Below are 17,886 nucleotides of genomic sequence, written 5' to 3'. Positions count from 1 at the left end.
AGCCACATTGAACTCCTCACGAGAGACCGAGGTTCCCCCTTCGGCCGAAGATGAGATGGGATTCACACCGGAGTGTTCCTCCGCACCATCGTTGGTGTCAACCATACTCTTCGGACGGCAAAGTCCTTAATAAAGAGACGAGGCTCTGATACCAATTGAAAGGATCGATATGGTTGACTAGAGGGGGGGTGAATAGGCAACTAACAATTTTTAACCTTTTCTTTACCAAATTAAACTTTGCAACAAATAGGTTGTCTAGATGTGCAACTAAGTGAGCAACCTATATGATGCAATATCAACTAGCACGCAAGCAAACAAGAGATGTAACAATAAGTAAGCTTGCGAAAGTAAAGGCACGAAATAACCAATAGTGGAGCCGGTGGAGACAAGGATGTGTTACCGGAGTTCCTTCCTTTTAAAGGGAAGTACGTCTCCGTTAGAGCGGTGTGGAGGCACAATGCTCCCCAAGGAGCCACTAGGGCCACCGTATTCTCCTCACGCCCTCACACGATGCGAGATGCCGTGATTCCACTATTGGTGCCCTTGAAGGCGGCGACCGAACCTTTACAAGCAAGGTTGGGGCAATCTCCACAACAATCGGAGGCTCCCAACAACAACACCACGAAGCTTCACCGCAATGGAGTATGGCTTCGAGGTGACCTCAACCGTCTAGGGTGCTCAACACCCAAGAGTAACAAGATCTGCAAGGGATAAGTGGGGGGAATCAAATATCCTTTGGTGGAAGTGTAGATCGGGCCCTTGTCACCCAATCCCGAGCAAATCAACAAGTTTGATTGGCTAGGGAGAGAGATCGGGCGAAAATGGAGCTTGGAGAAACAATGGAGCTTAGAGGTGGAAGAGATAGTCAACTAGAGGTAGAAGACATCCCTTATATAGTCGTGGAAAGAATCCAACCGTTATCCACTAGTTCTGCCCGCGACTCACGGTACTACCGCTCCAAGGACGCGGTACTACCGCGGCGCCGCGCGGTACTACTGTGGACCACCACGGTACTACCGTGGCAACTGCACAGGCCGGAACGAGCCTGAAGAAGGAGCAGTACTACCGCTTGCGCAGTACTACCGCTCCCCTTGCGGTACTACCGCAAGGCAGGAGGGTCACGGCCTCGGAAGGGCGCGGATGAAATAAAATACATCCGTGCAAACTTCCGCAGAAACTAGGGTGGTGCGGAAACCCGATGCGGTACTACCGCCTGCGAGGCGCGGTACTACCGTGGTCGGCGCGGATGTAAAAAATTTCATCCGCGCCTAATACCGTGACACTGCGGTACTAGGCCTATGGGCCACGGTACTACGACTCCAAGGGAGCTGTACTACCGTGGGCCGCCACAGTACTACCGCGCTGGACGAGCGGTACTACCGTGGGCGGCGCGGATGTAAAAAATTACATCCGCCCCTACTACCGCACTGGAGCGACACTAGGCCAGGGAGCCGCGGTACTACCGCACCAAGGGGCGGTACTACCGTGAGGCGCCGCGGTACTACCGCTTGTACCTGCGGTACTACCGCAAGTACAGCAATAGTCGCCAGATTTCCACACAACCAAGATAACGACGGGAAGCTCCAAAGTGCAAGGAAAGGAGGGACAAGTGTACGTGTGATTCCACCCTACCTTTCCGCCGCGGACCCCCTCTTAATAGTACGGCTCTCCTCCGACTCAACTCCACCAAGGAGAAACGTAGAACAACGCCGGCTTCAACAGTCTCCGAGGGGCACGGAATCGTCTTGTGCCTAATGATGAGGAGTCTGAGGAACTCAAAGCACACGATTAGTCCGCACGAGCATTGTCATCAATCACCAAAACACTTAGGGAAAGATATGCCCTTGCACCCTCCCATGGCAGCGGGGTCCTATTGGAAACTAAGGGATATTAAGGCCTCCTTTTACCGGACCAAAGCATTAACACATAGTGAATACATGAACTCCTCAAACTACGGTCATCACCGGTAAGTATCCCGATTATTGTCACTTTGGGGTTAACGGATCATAACACATAATAGGTGACTATAGACTTGCAAGATAGGATCAAGAACTCTCATATATTGATGAAAAGATAATCGGTTCAGATCTGAAATCATGGCACTCGGACCCTAGTGACAAGCATTAAGCATAGCAAAGTCATAGCAACATCAACTCAGAACATAGTGGATACTAGGGATCAAACCCTAACAAAACTAACTCGATTACATGATAAATCTCATCCAACCCATCACCGTCTAGCAAGCCTACGATGGAATTACTCATGCACGGCGGTGAGCATCATGAAATTGGTGATGGAGGAAGGTTGATGATGACGATGGCGACGGATTCCACTCTTCGGAGCCCCGAACGGACTCCAGATCAGCCCTTCCGAGAGAGTTTAGGGCTTGGCGGCGGCTCCGCATCATAAAACGCGATGAACCCTTCTCTCTGATTTTTTTTCTCCCCGAAAGTGAATATATGGAGTCAAGGTTGAGGTCGGTGGAGCATCAGGGGGCCCATGAGGCAGGGGGCGCGCCTGGGCGCGCCCCCCACCCTCGTGGACAGGTGGTGGGCCCCTGACGTGGATCTTTCTTCCAGTATTTTTTATATATTCTAAAATAATTCTCCGTTGATTTTCTGGTCATTCCGAGAACTTTTATTTCTGCACAAAAATAACACCATGGAAATTCTACTGAAAACACGTCAGTCTGGGTTAGTTCCATTCAAATCATGCAAGTTAGAGTCCAAAACAAGAGCAAAAGTGTTTGGAAAAGTACATACGTTGGAGACGTATCAGGAACGCAGTATTTCAAAATTTTCCTACGATCACGCAAGATCTATCTAGGAGATGCATAGCAATGAGACGGGAGAGTGTGTCCATGTACCCTCATAGACCGAAAGCGGAAGCGTTTAGTAACGCGGTTGATGTAGTCAAACATCTTCACGATCCAACCGATCCAAGTACCGAACGTATGGCACCTCCATGTTCAGCACGCGTTTAGCACGATGACGTTCCTCAAGCTCTTGATCCAGCTGAGGACGAGGGAGAGTTCCGTTAGCACGATGGCGTGGCAACGGTGATGATGAAGTTACCAGCGCAGGGCTTCGCCTAAGCACTACTACGATATGACCGAGGTGTGTAACTATGGAGGGGGGCACCGCACACGGCTAAGAGAAGACTTTGTGTTTCTTTGGGGTGCCCCTGCCCACGTATATAAAGGAGGGAGGGAGAGAGGCTAGCCCCCTAGGAGCGCTCCAAGAGTATGGAGTCCTATTAGGACTTCCAAGTCCTAGTAGGAATCCCTTTCCTTTTCGGAGTAGGAGAGAAGGAAAGAGGGAAAGAGAGAGGGAGTAGGAAAAGGCAAGGGGGTGCCTCCCCCTTCCCCTAGTCCAATTCGAACCCATGGGGGGGCGCGCCACCCCCCCTTGGCCTGCCTCCTCTTTTCCCGTATGGCCCAATATGGCCCATTACTTCTCCCGGTGAATTACCGTAACTGCCCGATACTTCGAAAAATACCTGAATCACTCGGAACCTTCCGATGTCTGAATATAGCCTTCCAATATATGCATATTTACCTCTCGACCATTTCGAGACTCCTCGTCGTGTCCGTGATCTCATCCGGGACTCCGAACAAATTTCGGTTATCAAATCACATAACTCATAATATAAATCGTCATCGAACATTAAGCGTGTGGACCCTACGGGTTCGATAACTATGTAGACATGACCGAGACACATCTTCGGTCAATAACCAATAGCGGAACATGTATGCTCATATTGGTTCATACATATTCTACGAAGATCTTTATCGGTTAAACCGCATAACAACATACGTTATTCCCTTTGTCATCGGTATGTTACTTGCCCGAGATTTGATCGCGGGTATCATCATACCTAGTTCAATTTCGTTACTGGCAAGTCTCTTTACTCGTTCCGTAATGCATCATGCCGCAACTAACTCATTTCACATTGCTTGCAAGGCTTATAGTGATGTGCATTACCGAGAGGGCCCAGAGATACCTCTCCGATACACGGGGTGACAAATCCTAATCTTGATCTATGCCAACTCAACAAACACCATCGGAGACACCTGTAGAGCATCTTTATAATCACTCAGTTATGTTGTGACGTTTGATAGCACACAAAGTGTTCCTCCGGTATCCGGGAGTTGCATAATCTCATAGACAAAGGAATATGTATAAGTCATGGAGAAAGCAATAGCAATAAAACTAAACGATCGTTGTGCTAAGCTAACGGATGGGTCTTGTCCATCACATCATTCTCTAATAATGTGATCTCGTTCATCAAATGACAACACATGTCTATGGTTAGGAAACTTTAACCATCTCTGATCAACGAGCTAGTCAAGTAGAGGCATACTAGGGACACTCTGTTTTGTCTATGTATTCACACATGTACTAAGTTTCCGGTTAATACAATCCTAGCATGAATAATAAACATTTATCATGATATAAGGAAATATAAATAAAAACTTTATTATTGCCTCTAGGGCATATTTCCCTCACGCCCTATATTTAGGCTAGATATGGGGTGCCGGTCAGCCCGAGAATTTGAGGGCGGTTTGAGAGGCCCGTCTGGGTCCAAATTTTGTGACCGGACGGCAATGTTCGGGCGTTTGAGACGGGTTTGAGGGATCCGTTTGTAGATGCTCTAAATGAAACTTCTATGGATACATATATTCCTAGTGGCAAATAACAAAAAATGGGGCAATTTTTTTTCTTTGTGAGAAAACTTTCAATATTTTTATCAACTGTCAAGGTAGTACAAAGAACACTAGAAATAAAATTTACATATAGTTCTGTAGATCACCTAGGACGACTATAAGAGCATGTCTAGCAGACCCCTTAACACATAGGAAACTGTAAAATAATCGTCGTTTTACAGTTTTAGGTGAAAAAAGCAACTGGAATAGAACCCGTAAACGACCCCCACCCGTAAAAGATTTTAAGAGGCGCGGAAAACATCCCGGCCAAACCCGTGAAAATAAGGATTTTGGAGACAACCCAAGGGCGCCATGTATATGCGAACGACCGTTGATGAGAATCCAACTTTCATCGGAACCTTCATGAATCGCTCACGTCCGCCCGTTCCCGGCCGCCGCGCTCGTCCCGACTACCGCGCTTGCCGGCCATCCCGGTTGCCCCGCCCGTCCCGACCCCTCGGCCGCCCGCCCCAACCGTCGCTCGCCCCCCCGGCCGCCCGCCGCCATGCCCAGTCGTCGCATGAAGCTAGCTAGGTAACTCGATTTAGCTAGCTAGCTCTCCGTCCGCTCGAATTGCTAGGCTTCATGCGAGTCGGCCGCGGCGGCTGCTGCTGCAGTCGGCATTGCTACTGGCTCCAGCCCGGTCGCGCTCGGTGACGAGCACGAGGAGGCGGTCGCGGAGGCATGACGCGCACACGTCGAGGGGACGGAGATCGAGATGGGAAGGGCGTGAGGAAGAAAATGGTATATTTAAAGAATATTGTTTTTCACGGGTTGATTATACGGGCTCTATTCGGCCGCAGCTAAAATCGGCTCTTATAATGTGTTTTCCTCGACCTGTAAAACACTTATACGGGTTGCAGTTTTAAAGGGTCTGCTAGAGGTGCTTTAAGTATGCCTGTTTACAGGACTATGGTGCCATCCTCTGACATGAACGTTTCAAAATGTTGACTGGCTGTGTTTTTTTTTTCTTTTTGAGGAAAGGAAACAAGCACCTACTCGACCACTGGTGTGGATTGATCAGGGTTCCGGGGAGAGATTGCTTGCCCTGCTCTATGAGACGGAGCTTCGTTGTCACCACTGACCTCACAGTTTGTCTAGGAGGCACTATAATTTATTTTTCGTAGCATAATTAAGCCCACGATAATTTGTCGGCCGCACTTGCCGTTTCTGGGCAATCATTGGAATCTCTTTCTGGAAGCATATGTTTTTTTTCTGTCCTTTTTTACAGAGACATCAGTCAATCCATGAGACCCTGTGTGGCACAGTCCAAAGCCGGTGGTGTGGTAGCCTGTTCAGCTGCGTTGGGGCGCGAATGCAATGTTTTCTTTTAGAGAACGTCGGCACTTTATTACTTACTCCCTCTGTATCTAACTTTGATGATCTAAACAATCTTATATTAGTTTACAAAGGAAATAAATAATAAGATTACATAGAGTCTTCCGGATACGATATAGAGCAGGATCCATGTAAGATTTTGCTAAGGTATGAGCAACAACATTGTACCGCCGACGAACATGTTTGAAGGACACAAATAAGAAGCTCGATGACACATTTTTTATGTTCGCCACCAAAGAACCAACAGAGGAGCGATCACGGGCATGAGGCTTGGCAATCCGAGGCGAACGTAACACAGGCGAAATTCTCCTCACGTGCCAAGTAAACTGCACGGCGAAGTGCAAGAGCTTCTGCCAGCTCAGGATCAAGAGCTTCTGCCCGAGAGGGATTAAGAACAAGCCAGCACACATTGGCATACATGGTCCAGAGCAACAATGCCAGTGTTGGACCTACCTTTTTTTTAGAAAGTGTGTTGGACCTACCTAGGTCAGCAAAAATAGCAGCATCTGAAAATAGAGCAATGGAACCAGCGCGGATGCCATGTTTTGCGCTCTGCGAGAAATACATTTTTTAGGCATCTCATTGTGCTCACCAGCGGGAGCAACCGAAGTAGAACAGCCTAGTACTAGCGCCCTTTAAAAAAACATTCATTACCATTTTCTAAATTTGTGAATTTTAAAATTCATAACTTTTTTAAAAAGTTTGTGAACATTTTTTCAATTTTCTGAATATTTTTTAAAACTCGCTTATAATTTCTAATTCATGAAATTTTTACACACTTTTCAGATTCATGAATATTTTTCTAAATTAACTCAAATTCGAAAATATATTTTATTTATTTTTAGTTCATGAACATTTTTTGGAATTAATAAACAGTTCACAGATTCTAAAAATGATTATTAGTTTAATCGTGTGAGAAAACAAAAGGGGGGGAACCATTCAAAAAGGTTCCCAAAACCAGGGGAGCTCCTAATCGGCGCCTGTTGCACCAGTTTTCCTTCCAGGCGCATAGAGCTGCCCTGATTGGGCCGGGCGTTTGCGCAGTACAATAGCAGGGCGCGAGGCTCTGTAGCGATATCAGTTATTTCAGGGTCACGTGGTACTGTAGCGATTTCAGTTACTTCAAGGTCACGTGGTACTGTGGTGAATTGAAAAAAGTGAACTTGAAGAAAGATCCTAAATTTGAAAAGGTTCATACAAATTAAAAAAAGTGTGTGAATTTGAAAAACTTCACGAATTTCAAAAAAAAAGTTCATGAAAATTAGGGAAAATAACAAATTTGAAAATAAGTTCATCAAATTTGCAAAAAAATCGATTTTGAACAAAAAGTTATCAAATTTGAACAAAAATTCATCAATTTTAAAAAGTTCATCAATTTTGAAAACAAGCTCATCGACTTTGGAAAAAGTACATCGACTTTCAAAAGAAGTACATCAAATTTAAAAAAAAATCGATTTTTGAAAATGTCCATTGATTTTTGAACAAAAAGTTCATCAAATTTGAACAAAAGTTCATCAATTTAAAAAAAGGTTCACCAATTTTGAAAAAAAGTTCATCCTTTTCATTGATTTTGAAAAAAAGTTCATCAAGTTTGAAAAAAGTTCATCAATTTTGAAGAAAGAGTTCATCGATTTGAAAAAAAATCATAAAATTTGGAAAAAAATTCAAAAATTTAAGAAAAAGAAAAAATAAAGTTAAAATAGGCCGGCCTAGTTCAGAGGTGGGTGTACCCGATTGCACGAACACCGCGCAAAGAGCGCCGTTTAGAATTTGCCCAAAAACAGAGGGGAAAAAAGGGAAAGAAGCCATAGTGGGCCGGCCCATAGAGGACGCATATGGACAAATGCCACTCTGCATGTGCGACACTTGTGGCAACTTCAGAGTTTTCTATTTTTTCATAGATCCGTTTATTCAAAATGTTTTATCTCTTAAACCGTGCGTCCAAATCTCAAACCATTTTCACCATTGGATTCCTCACGTCAGGGTCGTCAAAACTAGGTCCCATGTTGACAGGTTTTGACGAACTTGTTTTTTCACGAGAAAAATCGGACGAAAAAACCGAACTAAGAACACGTTTTTCCCTTCCCGGAAGCTGTTTCCGAGAGGCACGGCCGTGCCTCTCACGGAATCAAAATCGTTTCTCTCGCAAAGAAAAAAAGAAAAAACATTTTTCCCATTTTTGACAGGCACGGCACGGTCGTGCCTGTCGCAAAGGAAAAATAATTAGAACGCATTTTTTTCCATTAACGAAGCAAAAAAAATGCATTTTTCGTGCAAAGGAAAATTTTAAAGTTTTTTGGTCGAAAAGCTAAGAAAGACAGATGAAAATTCAAGAAAAAAAACATTTAACAAGTCAAAAACGCGTGCAAAAATATAAAAAAGCAAAATTCAGAGGGAACATGACACGTGGCGACGGCTGAGAGCGCGCGTTCTTAGGCCACCGCAAATGATCGTTACGAGGATCCCGAAGAAGAGCTCGTCAACTAGTTGCTCTCGCGATACGCAGGTACACAATCAGCACTAGGCATTCTCGGGCCAGCCCAAGCAGATCATGTAGAGAATGGGCCAAGCCCGTGGGCATCGATAAACGATGATGGTTGGTGGTGTGAAGACTGAAGACGAAAATGCCCGGTGCTCAATTTTGTTTTTATTTTTGAATTGGAGCTCTGAACTGAACCACGTACGCGTGCCATGTGAGCAAATTGACCAGGTCTGGATTTTTTTCCCTTCTTCTGCTGGTACCGTGCACATCAGGTAGAATTAGGCAACGGATGTTACACAAAAGCTTGTCGTTCAGCGTCTGCTCAGCAGTCCCCTACTCGGCCAGCATTACTGAGAAGAGACTGTAAGGCCAACTCCACCGCGCGATTCTAAACGGATATTTATTTTGTCCGGATTCTGTTCGTTTGGCTAGGGATTTGAGGTCGTGTACGGACGTGTCCTGGGATGCAGTGGGTATGCGCCCAGCGCGCGGACGCATCCCGGCCATATCCTGTCAGCGTATTTTTCTTTGCAAGTCCTTAACTTTTTTTATCATTCATTTTTGATACATGACAATACATCATCACATTTTGACTAGTAAAGTAAGGCCAAAAAAAATAAGAACAATAAGAATACATTTTAGAAGATAGCCAACTTCCATAACTGCCCCCTTGAGTTGGGTTAGGACCTTCTCGATGCACTCATTGTTGATCTGTGAATGAGGCTCGATCTGGCATCCTCCTTTCTTCTTCAAGCCAGATGTAAATATTGCTTCCTCAGACCTAGTCTCGTGTCTAGCCTTTAATCTAGCAACAAGTGCAATTGTCTCATTTACAACCTCTATGCTAGCTAAAAGTGCACGAACATGTACGAAATTTCGCTCTATCAATATATCGATGTACTCTTCTTCCCAATACCAAAACTTGCATCCATTCTACACAGCAAAATTTGAAGTTAGCACAACTAGTCAAATCTAGAGTACAAACCGAAGCTAAAAAAAGCGCATACCCCATCGTTTAAGCACTTGATGAACACCCATCCGGGGTGTTTCGGCGTTGTAGACACGCGGCGCATGACCATCCTTGGGCAGTGGTCGCACTTAATGAGTGGCAACGCTGCGCCGGCGAGCTTTTGGGCAAGCACCGAGCCCGGCCGACCGCCATTCGTGTATCTGACGGCGGACCATCGACGATGCAGATCCGAGCGGCTAGAGGAGGAGCCACTGCCTGCATGTGGCATTGCGGCCATTCCAGGGCCTTCCGGCGAGGTGCCGGGCCAGTCCATGGCGCGGCCCGGCCTCCCACAGCCGGCCGAGCTCAAGACCGACCGGATCCACCCCAAAACCGGCCGGCGGGTGCGCAAACCAGGTGGCCGTGGTTGGGTAGCTCGGCGGCGCCGAGGGAAAGGGGTTGGGCAAGCTCGCGTCTGAACTGCACGGCTGCAATGGCAGCGGCGACGGCGGCAGCGAGGGGAAGAGTGGGAAAGAGTGGAGGGGGCGGATAGAAAAAGACGCGCCTTGTGCCACCGACGGACGGGCCAGGGGAGGACACGCGCAGACGACCCGTGCGTCCGTATGGTGTCCGTTTCACCTCAAAAACGGCATAAATTTGGGTCGCGGATGGGTCAAAAGCAGACACAAAATGGACAAAAGTCCGTTTGCTTCCGCGCGCTGGACCGGCTCTTTTGTTTCTTTTACCTCAAATGGACGGGGCCGAACAGAATAGGGTCGTGCGGTGTTGGCCTAAACACGCTTACGTGAGCGCGGTGAGCCTGACTTTGTGCGCCCAGCGGTGGACGCCAAATCTGTCCCTGTAGCTAGGTTCCAAGACAGAGCTAGCTAAACGCAACGCAAACTCGCAGTACATACGAGATACTACGACAGACAGACAGACAGGTAGCCTGCCGGACCTTCTCATCTCACCGCTTCGTGCCCGCGGGAGAGGATGGGAGGGAGGTGGCGTACGTGCGTGCTCCATCGCGCGCTCCGGCTGGTGTCGCTCTTGCCACGTTCGTGCAGGCAAAGCAGCTGCCTGCCGACACACAAGAACACGTTACCCTGACCTAGCATGTGTGTCAAAGTGTTGAGGATGACGTACGCCTTCTCATGCACATCTAGCTTTACGGGGGCCTTTCTTCTTGATGGCGTGTTTTGATTTTTATTTTTTTTGGTTGGTCCTATCTCCTATGCGGCCGGCCATGTCTGCGGTTTTTTCTTTTCTTTTTGCGAGCTATGTCTGCGGTTTTCTGGACATGGAGTTTTGCCTTCTTGGTGCACGTGAACTCCCGTGTATACACTAGTATAAAATCTAAACATTTAACGCCAAAAAAAAGGAAACTGAATATTTCTTGGCGACTACTGTAACATGCATATGGTTAAGCGTTTTGCGCGCGAATGGAATTGAAGAAACGACATTTGTGGTGCTCTGTAAAACAAAATTGGTGCCCTATGCTGAGCGCCAATCTTGAAGCATCTTACAGGTCTACTTTTTCCCTGAACATTCAGGATGTCATTTCTTTTGAGCAGGAAATATGCACGCTCTCAATCTGGATGCATTTGAGCAGGCACGACTTTTGAGCACGTGTTTGACACGCATGAAGAAACCTCTAGCCTGAACAGTGTGCTTATAAATTAATCAAATCTACCACACGGGAGAGTGCCAATTACACAAGCAAAGTCACCACGCCCAGCCAGCCACCACTAGCTGGGCAGCCCTTACGAAGACACGTCTCCCTCCAAGTCCCAGCAGGCACGCGCCCACCAGCGATCAAGCTCTGCACAGTTCCACAATGGCCGGCGCCACCGCGGCCACGCCGTCAGCCTTCACGCCGGCGGCCCCGCGTCTCCTCCCACGTCGGAAGTCGCCAGGTTCACGCAGAAAGGCAACGTCGCTGCCGCGGTGGGCCGCGTCCGCGTCCACATCCAAGAGCCGAGCGCCGAGGCCGCGGCCCGCGTCGCCGGCGTCGTTGTCGCTGGACGCGACGGCCGCGGCGGGGAGGAGACCAGGGGTGAGGGAGTACGTGGAGGCGTCGCGGGAGATGGCGCGGCGGCCGGACGGCGGGCCGCCGAGGTGGTTCGCGCCGCTCGGGTGCGATGCCGGCGAGCGCGTCCCCGGCGCGCCGACGCTGCTCTACTTGCCCGGTATGTATGTATGTATGTACGCGCGCTTCTTTGTGGCATCTTTTTACAGCGCGAATTCGCTCGTTTGGCGTTGAAGAAATATGCACCTCCTCCAAGTTTGAATTTTCTGCCACACGCGGTCAAGGTTGAGCATTATGCTTATGGATTCATGGAACTTGGATCTTCTTGTCAATAGGAAAAGTGGATCTGAATACTATTCTCAAGTGGTGGCACTGTCGTTTTCGTTTACAATGTGCGCATGCACCTGTGATGTACTCCCTCCGTTCATAAATATTTGTCTTTTTAGAGATTTTAAATGGACTACCACATACGGATGTATATAGACATATTTTAAAGTGTAGATTCACACATTTTGCTCCGTATGTAGTCACTTGTTAAAATCTCTAAAAAGACAAATATTTAGGAACAGAGGGAGTAGTATAAATAATATGCAGAAAATCCAATACTAATCAAAATAGACAAGTATGACAACGACAAAAAATACTCATGGCAGCCAAATATATGCTCTTGACCTGCTTGGCCACTTTCAGACCCTTCCGAAACCATAGAAAAAAGCACTATGAAAATCACACACATGCTCCGGTGCATGGACCGCGTGCTGCTCAATTCCTCACTATAATTAGCATGGCAAAACCTGGCTTTCTTCAGCAGTGGCAGCAGGATCAGATGGACAGTGACTTGTTCTGTACTGTCCAATTCCTGGGTTCAGTTGTGGAGCCACCGAATCAGGGCTTTGATTCTTTTGACAGATTCAGATGTGTGCTAGAAAAATAGTTCTCCTTTTACATGAATCTGTTGCCATGTCCTTTTTGTATTGTGGCTGGATAATTGGAACACTGGGACATTTTCTCATTGATCGAGTCACTTCGCTCCCTGCCATTTCCAAGAGAAATGAAGTAACAGTCTTCAGTGATGTTGCCCTTGCAGGAATCGATGGAGTTGGGTTAGGGCTCATCCGGCACCACGACAGATTAGCAAAGTAAAAAAGCTCTCACAAGGAATCCGATATCAGCACCCTCTGTTTTCTCACCACCGCGGCTAATGACTGTTTCCGCTCTGCAGAATGTTCGACATGTGGTGCTTGCATATACCCGTCCAAGACCGCACGACCTTCCAAGGTGCGTGTTTCTCGTGTGGGTTTTCTGAACTGAAGTAGCACACAAATGTCATGCTTCATTCTTCAAGAAAATGTCCATCTTGGAGTATTCCAGTATGACTATTGCCACATATTCTGGGGCCTTGCTGATAAGAGCAACTTCAATGGGGCGATCCATTTCTCCCGTCCACATCTGGCCCCCCACCACTTCCTTTGTTTCCTTGCTGGCGACCGCAAACCCTAGCGCGCGCCATGAGCCTCTTCGACAAAAGCAATGGCAAGGGGAAGGGCACCCCCGGCGCCTCGTCATCCCGTGCTCCCCCTCCCCCTCCACCGCCGGCGCGTTTCCGTCCTGGACGCCGGCGCCTGCACATCCCGGTGCACCAAGCACGGTGGCACTGGGAGTACAGGCAGCCCCTCCCCTACCCCGACGTGACGCTGCCGCACCATTGGCATTTGGATCCAAACCGGATCCCGGTGCCGGCGGTTCCGCGGACCCAGCTGGCGCACGACGACGAGGTGCACTGGCGTCGCGCGCTGCTCACACCATAGCAGCGTCGGCTGCCCGAGTACGCCGCCGACTCTCCTAACTAGGAGGCTTGGTTCGCCCTCGAACACAAGGAGCAACGGTGCTCGGGTGTCGACGTCGTCCCGCCGCCGTTCCCGCCGCCGCCCCCGCAGGAAGAGCCGGAGGACATGGAGGCGGAGGCGGAGTAGCAAGCCGCCCTCGAGGAGGCCCTGCAGCACGCGCTGGAGGCTAGCCGCATCGAGGAGGACGCGCACTGGGATGGGCCGGAGCAAGCCCTTGCCCTGTCGGCGGCGGGGGACTCCGTCCACACCCCGCTCTTCGTGCCGCTGCCTCCGTCGTCGCCGCCCGTACAGCCCAAGCCGGAGCCAGAGCCGGAGCCGGAGCGTAAGCGCTCCCCACCTCCACCCACTTGGCCGGAGGAGGCCTACTCGTGGACGGGCCAGTACCGCGAGTGGGTGAGCGCGCCTCCCGTCTACTTCGCCGCGACGCCGGAGGAAGAGGCGGCCCACCTCGAGCGATGGAAGGAGCACTGGCTCCGCCAGGAGCAGGGCAACGGCGAGGAGCAGATGCGCTACGAGGCCATGCTCCAACGCGACGCGAAGGCACTCCGGCTCGAGAAGGAGGAGGAGGAGCGCGCGCGGCTTGCCGCAATGCCGCCGCCCCAGCAGACGCCGGAGGAGGCTGCCCTGGCAGCGTACCAGGCGGCGTTCGGGTGGGCTGGCCGCTCTGATCTTCATCGACCTCACCGACGACGGCGACGTCGAGGGCAAGGGCAAGGCCGACGACGTCTAGGGCAGCGTGCGGGGCGGCAGCAGGCGGGCGCAGACTTTTTTAATGTTTTTATTTAATGTTTATTAGATGTAGGTGGACTTTGGCCGACGTTTGACCGGCCATTTTTATGTTTAATTATGTTTATTTCATGTAACTTGTTTTTTTTTTACGCCGCCACATTTGGGTCGGCCTCCCCGTTGGACGGTTAAGCCGACCCATTTTAAAATGCGGACGCCGGCGTCCGCCTGGCCGATCCAAACGGATAAAAAGCGGACAAAGCGCGCGTCCGTTTGGGTCGCCCTGTTGGAGTTGCTCTAAGCAATCTGGATGGAACTTGGGCGACGGATGCAGGTCTTGTTGAGTACGTGGAGAGGACAGTGAGATCAGAGAGGTCACGGGCACCGGACAGACCAATCTATCTGGTTGGAGAATCCATTGGAGCATGCATTGCTCTCGCCGTGGCGGCACGGAACCGAGACGTCGATTTGGTACTGGTCCTAGTCAACCCAGGTCTTGCTTCCATCATCCATGGCTTCTGCATGCATTGCTCTGTTTTTTCTTTCGTTGACAGTAACTTCTTACTAACCAGTCTGTATTTTGGCATCTTCATTTTACAGGGACATCTTTCCACAGGTCACAGCTGCAGTCTCTCTCAGCACTCCTAGATTTGGTCCCTGATCCATTCCATTTAAGCACTCCACAGTTCCTAAATTTCCTCACAGGTTTGGCACCATCTCTGCGAGGAAAATTTCTGACTTGCTGTTAGATGAATAGCACTAGCAGACTTTGACGTGCATCTACTGATCACAGCTCAATTCTTTCAGGCAACTTCATGAAGATGTCATCAGGAATTGATGGAGCTGATCAGGCATTATCGGAGGTCACCAGTGCTTTGCTGCCTTCTCTCATGGTAAGCTGCAAAATATTGAGGAAATTGCTTCTCTGTAAAAAAAAGTTGCCACGGTCCTAATGATGCTTTTGTGTGCTTCTTTCTGCAGTACTTGGCTGATATTCTGCCAAAGGAATCCATTGTGTGGAAGATGAAAATGTTGACGACGGGGGCATCATATGTCAGTTCTCGCTTACATGCAGTCAAAGCCCAGACCCTGGTGGTTGCTAGGTATGATCTGCAATAGTCACACTGAAAAAATATATCTGTGATCTAAGGAAATGTTCCCTTACAAATGATGAGAAGAGTACAGTGTCCAAATGCTTTACATGAATCCTCTGCAACATTCCAATGATTTTCCTTTTGAGCCTATTATGCTCATTTACCAGAAATTGCTGATCTTTTTTTCAGTGGAAATGATGAACTGCTGCCAAGCCGCGACGAGGCTGAAAGGCTACGTGCCACGCTAAAGAACTGCAGAATCCGTCACTTCAGGGACAATGGCCACAAAATCTTGTTGGTAATGAAGATAAATAATCCTCAGTCCTAAAAGACACACAGAAACAGCCTAGTTCTTTACCCATGTACTATGTCCATGTTTGCACTTGAAAGTTGAAACCCACTTCTTCCATGGACCAAATTACCAATATCACCATTTGCATCAACTATAGCATTCAAGCATTTCAAAATTCTAACCTGTTACTGCCCAAAACCGTGGCAGGAAGATGGATTTGATCTAGCGACAAGCATTAAAGGATCTACATACTATCGCCGCTCCAGGCAGCCAGACTTTGTTTCAGACTATCTACCGCCAACTCCTGATGAGCTAGAAAAGGCGATTGATCACGACAGGTACCATTTCTGGTAAATTAAAGCTTGATGGATTGTTATGTGACTACTAAACTGCTGCTGAATTTCCTGAAACTTCAGGTTCCTGAATTTTGCCACCGACCCGGTGATGCTATCAACACTGACTGATGGGAGGATAGTGAGGGGACTAGCAGGGCTGCCAAGGGAGGGGCCTGTCCTGTTCGTTGGGTACCACATGCTCATGGGGTTTGAGCTTGGACCCTTGGTCACAGGAGTGCTGAAAAGCACTGGAATCCACATCCGCGGCTTAGCGCATCCATTCTTGTTCAACGAGAGTTCAGAGCAGCTCCTGCCGGATACGTCGTACTTCGATCTCCCCCGGATCATGGGTGCGGTGCCTGTCACCGGGGTGAACTTTTACAAGCTCCTTTCAGAGAAGCAGTTCGTGCTGCTGTTCCCGGGAGGCGCGCGTGAAGCTCTTCATAGGAAGGTAAGAATTTGGTATGGAGAGCAAAACATATCTTGTGGGCAGTGAAAACATCGATTGTTTTGGGAGATGACATAGTCGTCTACAGGGGGAGGAATACAAGCTGTTTTGGCCTGAGCAGTCTGAGTTCGTGCGGATGGCATCAAGGTTTGGAGCAACAATAGTACCATTTGGTGTGGTTGGAGAAGATGATATATGTGATGTAAGTGCCACCTCAAAAATATGTTGTCTTAGTCTGCCATCTCCTTGATTTATCTAATGTATACAAGCAATGTTTTTCACCTCAGATGTTGTTAGACTACAACGATCTTGTGAAGCTCCCATTTTATGACGCCATTGACAAGAAGATAAATGAAGGTGGCCTAAGAAAGCTAAGGTATATTTTGATCTTACTTTAGGATCAGAAGTTTCTTTTTGGTTTCCCAGATACTTTGCCTGTAAGAGATCAATGATCTTGATTTACCTTGTTGTTTCACAGGACTGATTCTACGGGGGAGATAAAAAACCAAGATATGCATCCTGTAGTGCTTACGCCAAAAGTGCCAGGGAGGTTTTACTTCATCTTTGGGAAGCCCATTGAAACAAGAGGTAAACAGTTGCACTAACAAATACTAATCTGAAAACAAATTTATTTTCCATGTCCTCGTGACAGAATGGAAAAAGAGTCAGAATGCATGCAGCCTTATTTCGGAGACCCGATGTCTGATTAGGTTTGCTTCTTGTGTTTTCGACTGGTTTACTTGTTTGCACAGGGAGGGAGAAGGAGCTAAGAGACAAAGAGAAGGCCCAGCACCTGTATTTGCATGTCAAATCTGAAGTGGAGAGCTGCATCGAGTATCTGAAGGAGAAGAGAGAGGAGGATCCCTACAGGAGCATACTGCCCAGGCTTCTGTATCAGGCAACTCATGGTTCTGATGCAGAAATACCCACATTTAAACCCTGAGGCTGAGATGAGCACTTCCAGAACACCATTAGTTAGGATCCAAACCAATTGTTTATATTCCTCATGTTAATCTTTTATGTACATAGTTATTTGTTATTAATTTACCTCAAAATAATTGTAGTCTATTCCTTTTTTTGCGGGGAAATTATAGTTGTCAGAGTGTAAACTCAAGACACCAGGGATCGAGGATACCCTGTATTTGTGTGTTCGGCAAAGGCTCTAGGTTTCTCTGGGTAAGCCGCAAATTTTGTTTCGCTCTATGTGAACCTGGTTGGTTAGGGGCCTTATTCGAACAGAAAAGTTCAGAATCCATGCAGTTTTGATGACACTTGCCAGAACAGTTACAAGAAAAAAAATCTGGAAATTTGGTCATTTCGCCCGGGACCAGAAAGCCTTCCACCGCAACACATGTGCCTATAAATTAAGAGAACACACGCTCGTTTACAGAAGTGAAGTTAAGTATTCCCTCCGTTCCAAATTACTTGTCATAGGTATGGATGTATCTAGATGTATTTTAGTTCTAGATACATCCATTTCTGCGACGAGTAATTTGAAACGGAAGGAGTAGTTAACAACAAGCCACCATTTTTGGCTAGCTGGGATGGCAATCTTGGATCCTCTTTTAGGCCGACTTTGAGACGAGGAATCAATGGTGGATTTGGAGTGAGGATCGGCCAGGCTATTTGAGGAAGGCGGTC

The 17,886-nt window shown here is 48.1% G+C and overlaps 1 protein-coding gene across 2 annotated transcripts; it reads left to right on the top strand.

The window, feature by feature from the left end:
• The first annotated feature begins 11,198 nt into the window (after window positions 1-11,198).
• On the top strand, window positions 11,199-17,416 carry LOC123107381 (acyltransferase-like protein At3g26840, chloroplastic). Of its 2 annotated transcripts, XM_044529363.1 has the most exons (14): window positions 11,199-11,663; window positions 12,591-12,642; window positions 12,726-12,781; window positions 14,411-14,569; window positions 14,677-14,781; window positions 14,884-14,969; window positions 15,058-15,179; window positions 15,360-15,468; window positions 15,670-15,800; window positions 15,879-16,248; window positions 16,334-16,447; window positions 16,533-16,621; window positions 16,724-16,833; window positions 16,998-17,415. In XM_044529363.1, exons 1-14 carry the CDS (start codon window positions 11,312-11,314, stop codon window positions 17,186-17,188), a joined length of 2,046 nt encoding a protein of 681 aa, XP_044385298.1. In that variant the 5' UTR covers window positions 11,199-11,311; the 3' UTR covers window positions 17,189-17,415. The 2 variants fall into 2 exon arrangements, with proteins under 2 accessions (XP_044385298.1, XP_044385299.1); XM_044529364.1 differs by lacking the exons at window positions 11,199-11,663; window positions 12,591-12,642; window positions 12,726-12,781; ... (4 more) ...; window positions 15,360-15,468; window positions 15,670-15,800 and having other exon boundaries at window positions 15,888-16,248; window positions 16,998-17,416.
• The last annotated feature ends 470 nt before the right edge of the window (window positions 17,417-17,886 follow it).

The sequence above is a fragment of the Triticum aestivum genome, chromosome 5A (genome assembly GCF_018294505.1).
Source record: "Triticum aestivum cultivar Chinese Spring chromosome 5A, IWGSC CS RefSeq v2.1, whole genome shotgun sequence".
Classification (NCBI taxonomy): Eukaryota; Viridiplantae; Streptophyta; class Magnoliopsida; order Poales; family Poaceae; genus Triticum; species Triticum aestivum.
This window is presented reverse-complemented; position numbering and strand designations above follow the sequence as displayed.

Bases quoted from the DNA above. Each gene is read 5' to 3' on its own strand.
- LOC123107381 (XM_044529363.1), top strand. From the start codon at position 11,312: ATGGCCGGCGCCACCGCGGCCACGCCGTCAGCCTTCACGCCGGCGGCC. The intron at 11,664-12,590 runs GTATGTATGTAT...TTGCCCTTGCAG, and splicing joins GACGCTGCTCTACTTGCCCG to GAATCGATGGAGTTGGGTTA. The intron at 16,622-16,723 runs GTATATTTTGAT...GTTGTTTCACAG, and splicing joins GGTGGCCTAAGAAAGCTAAG to GACTGATTCTACGGGGGAGA.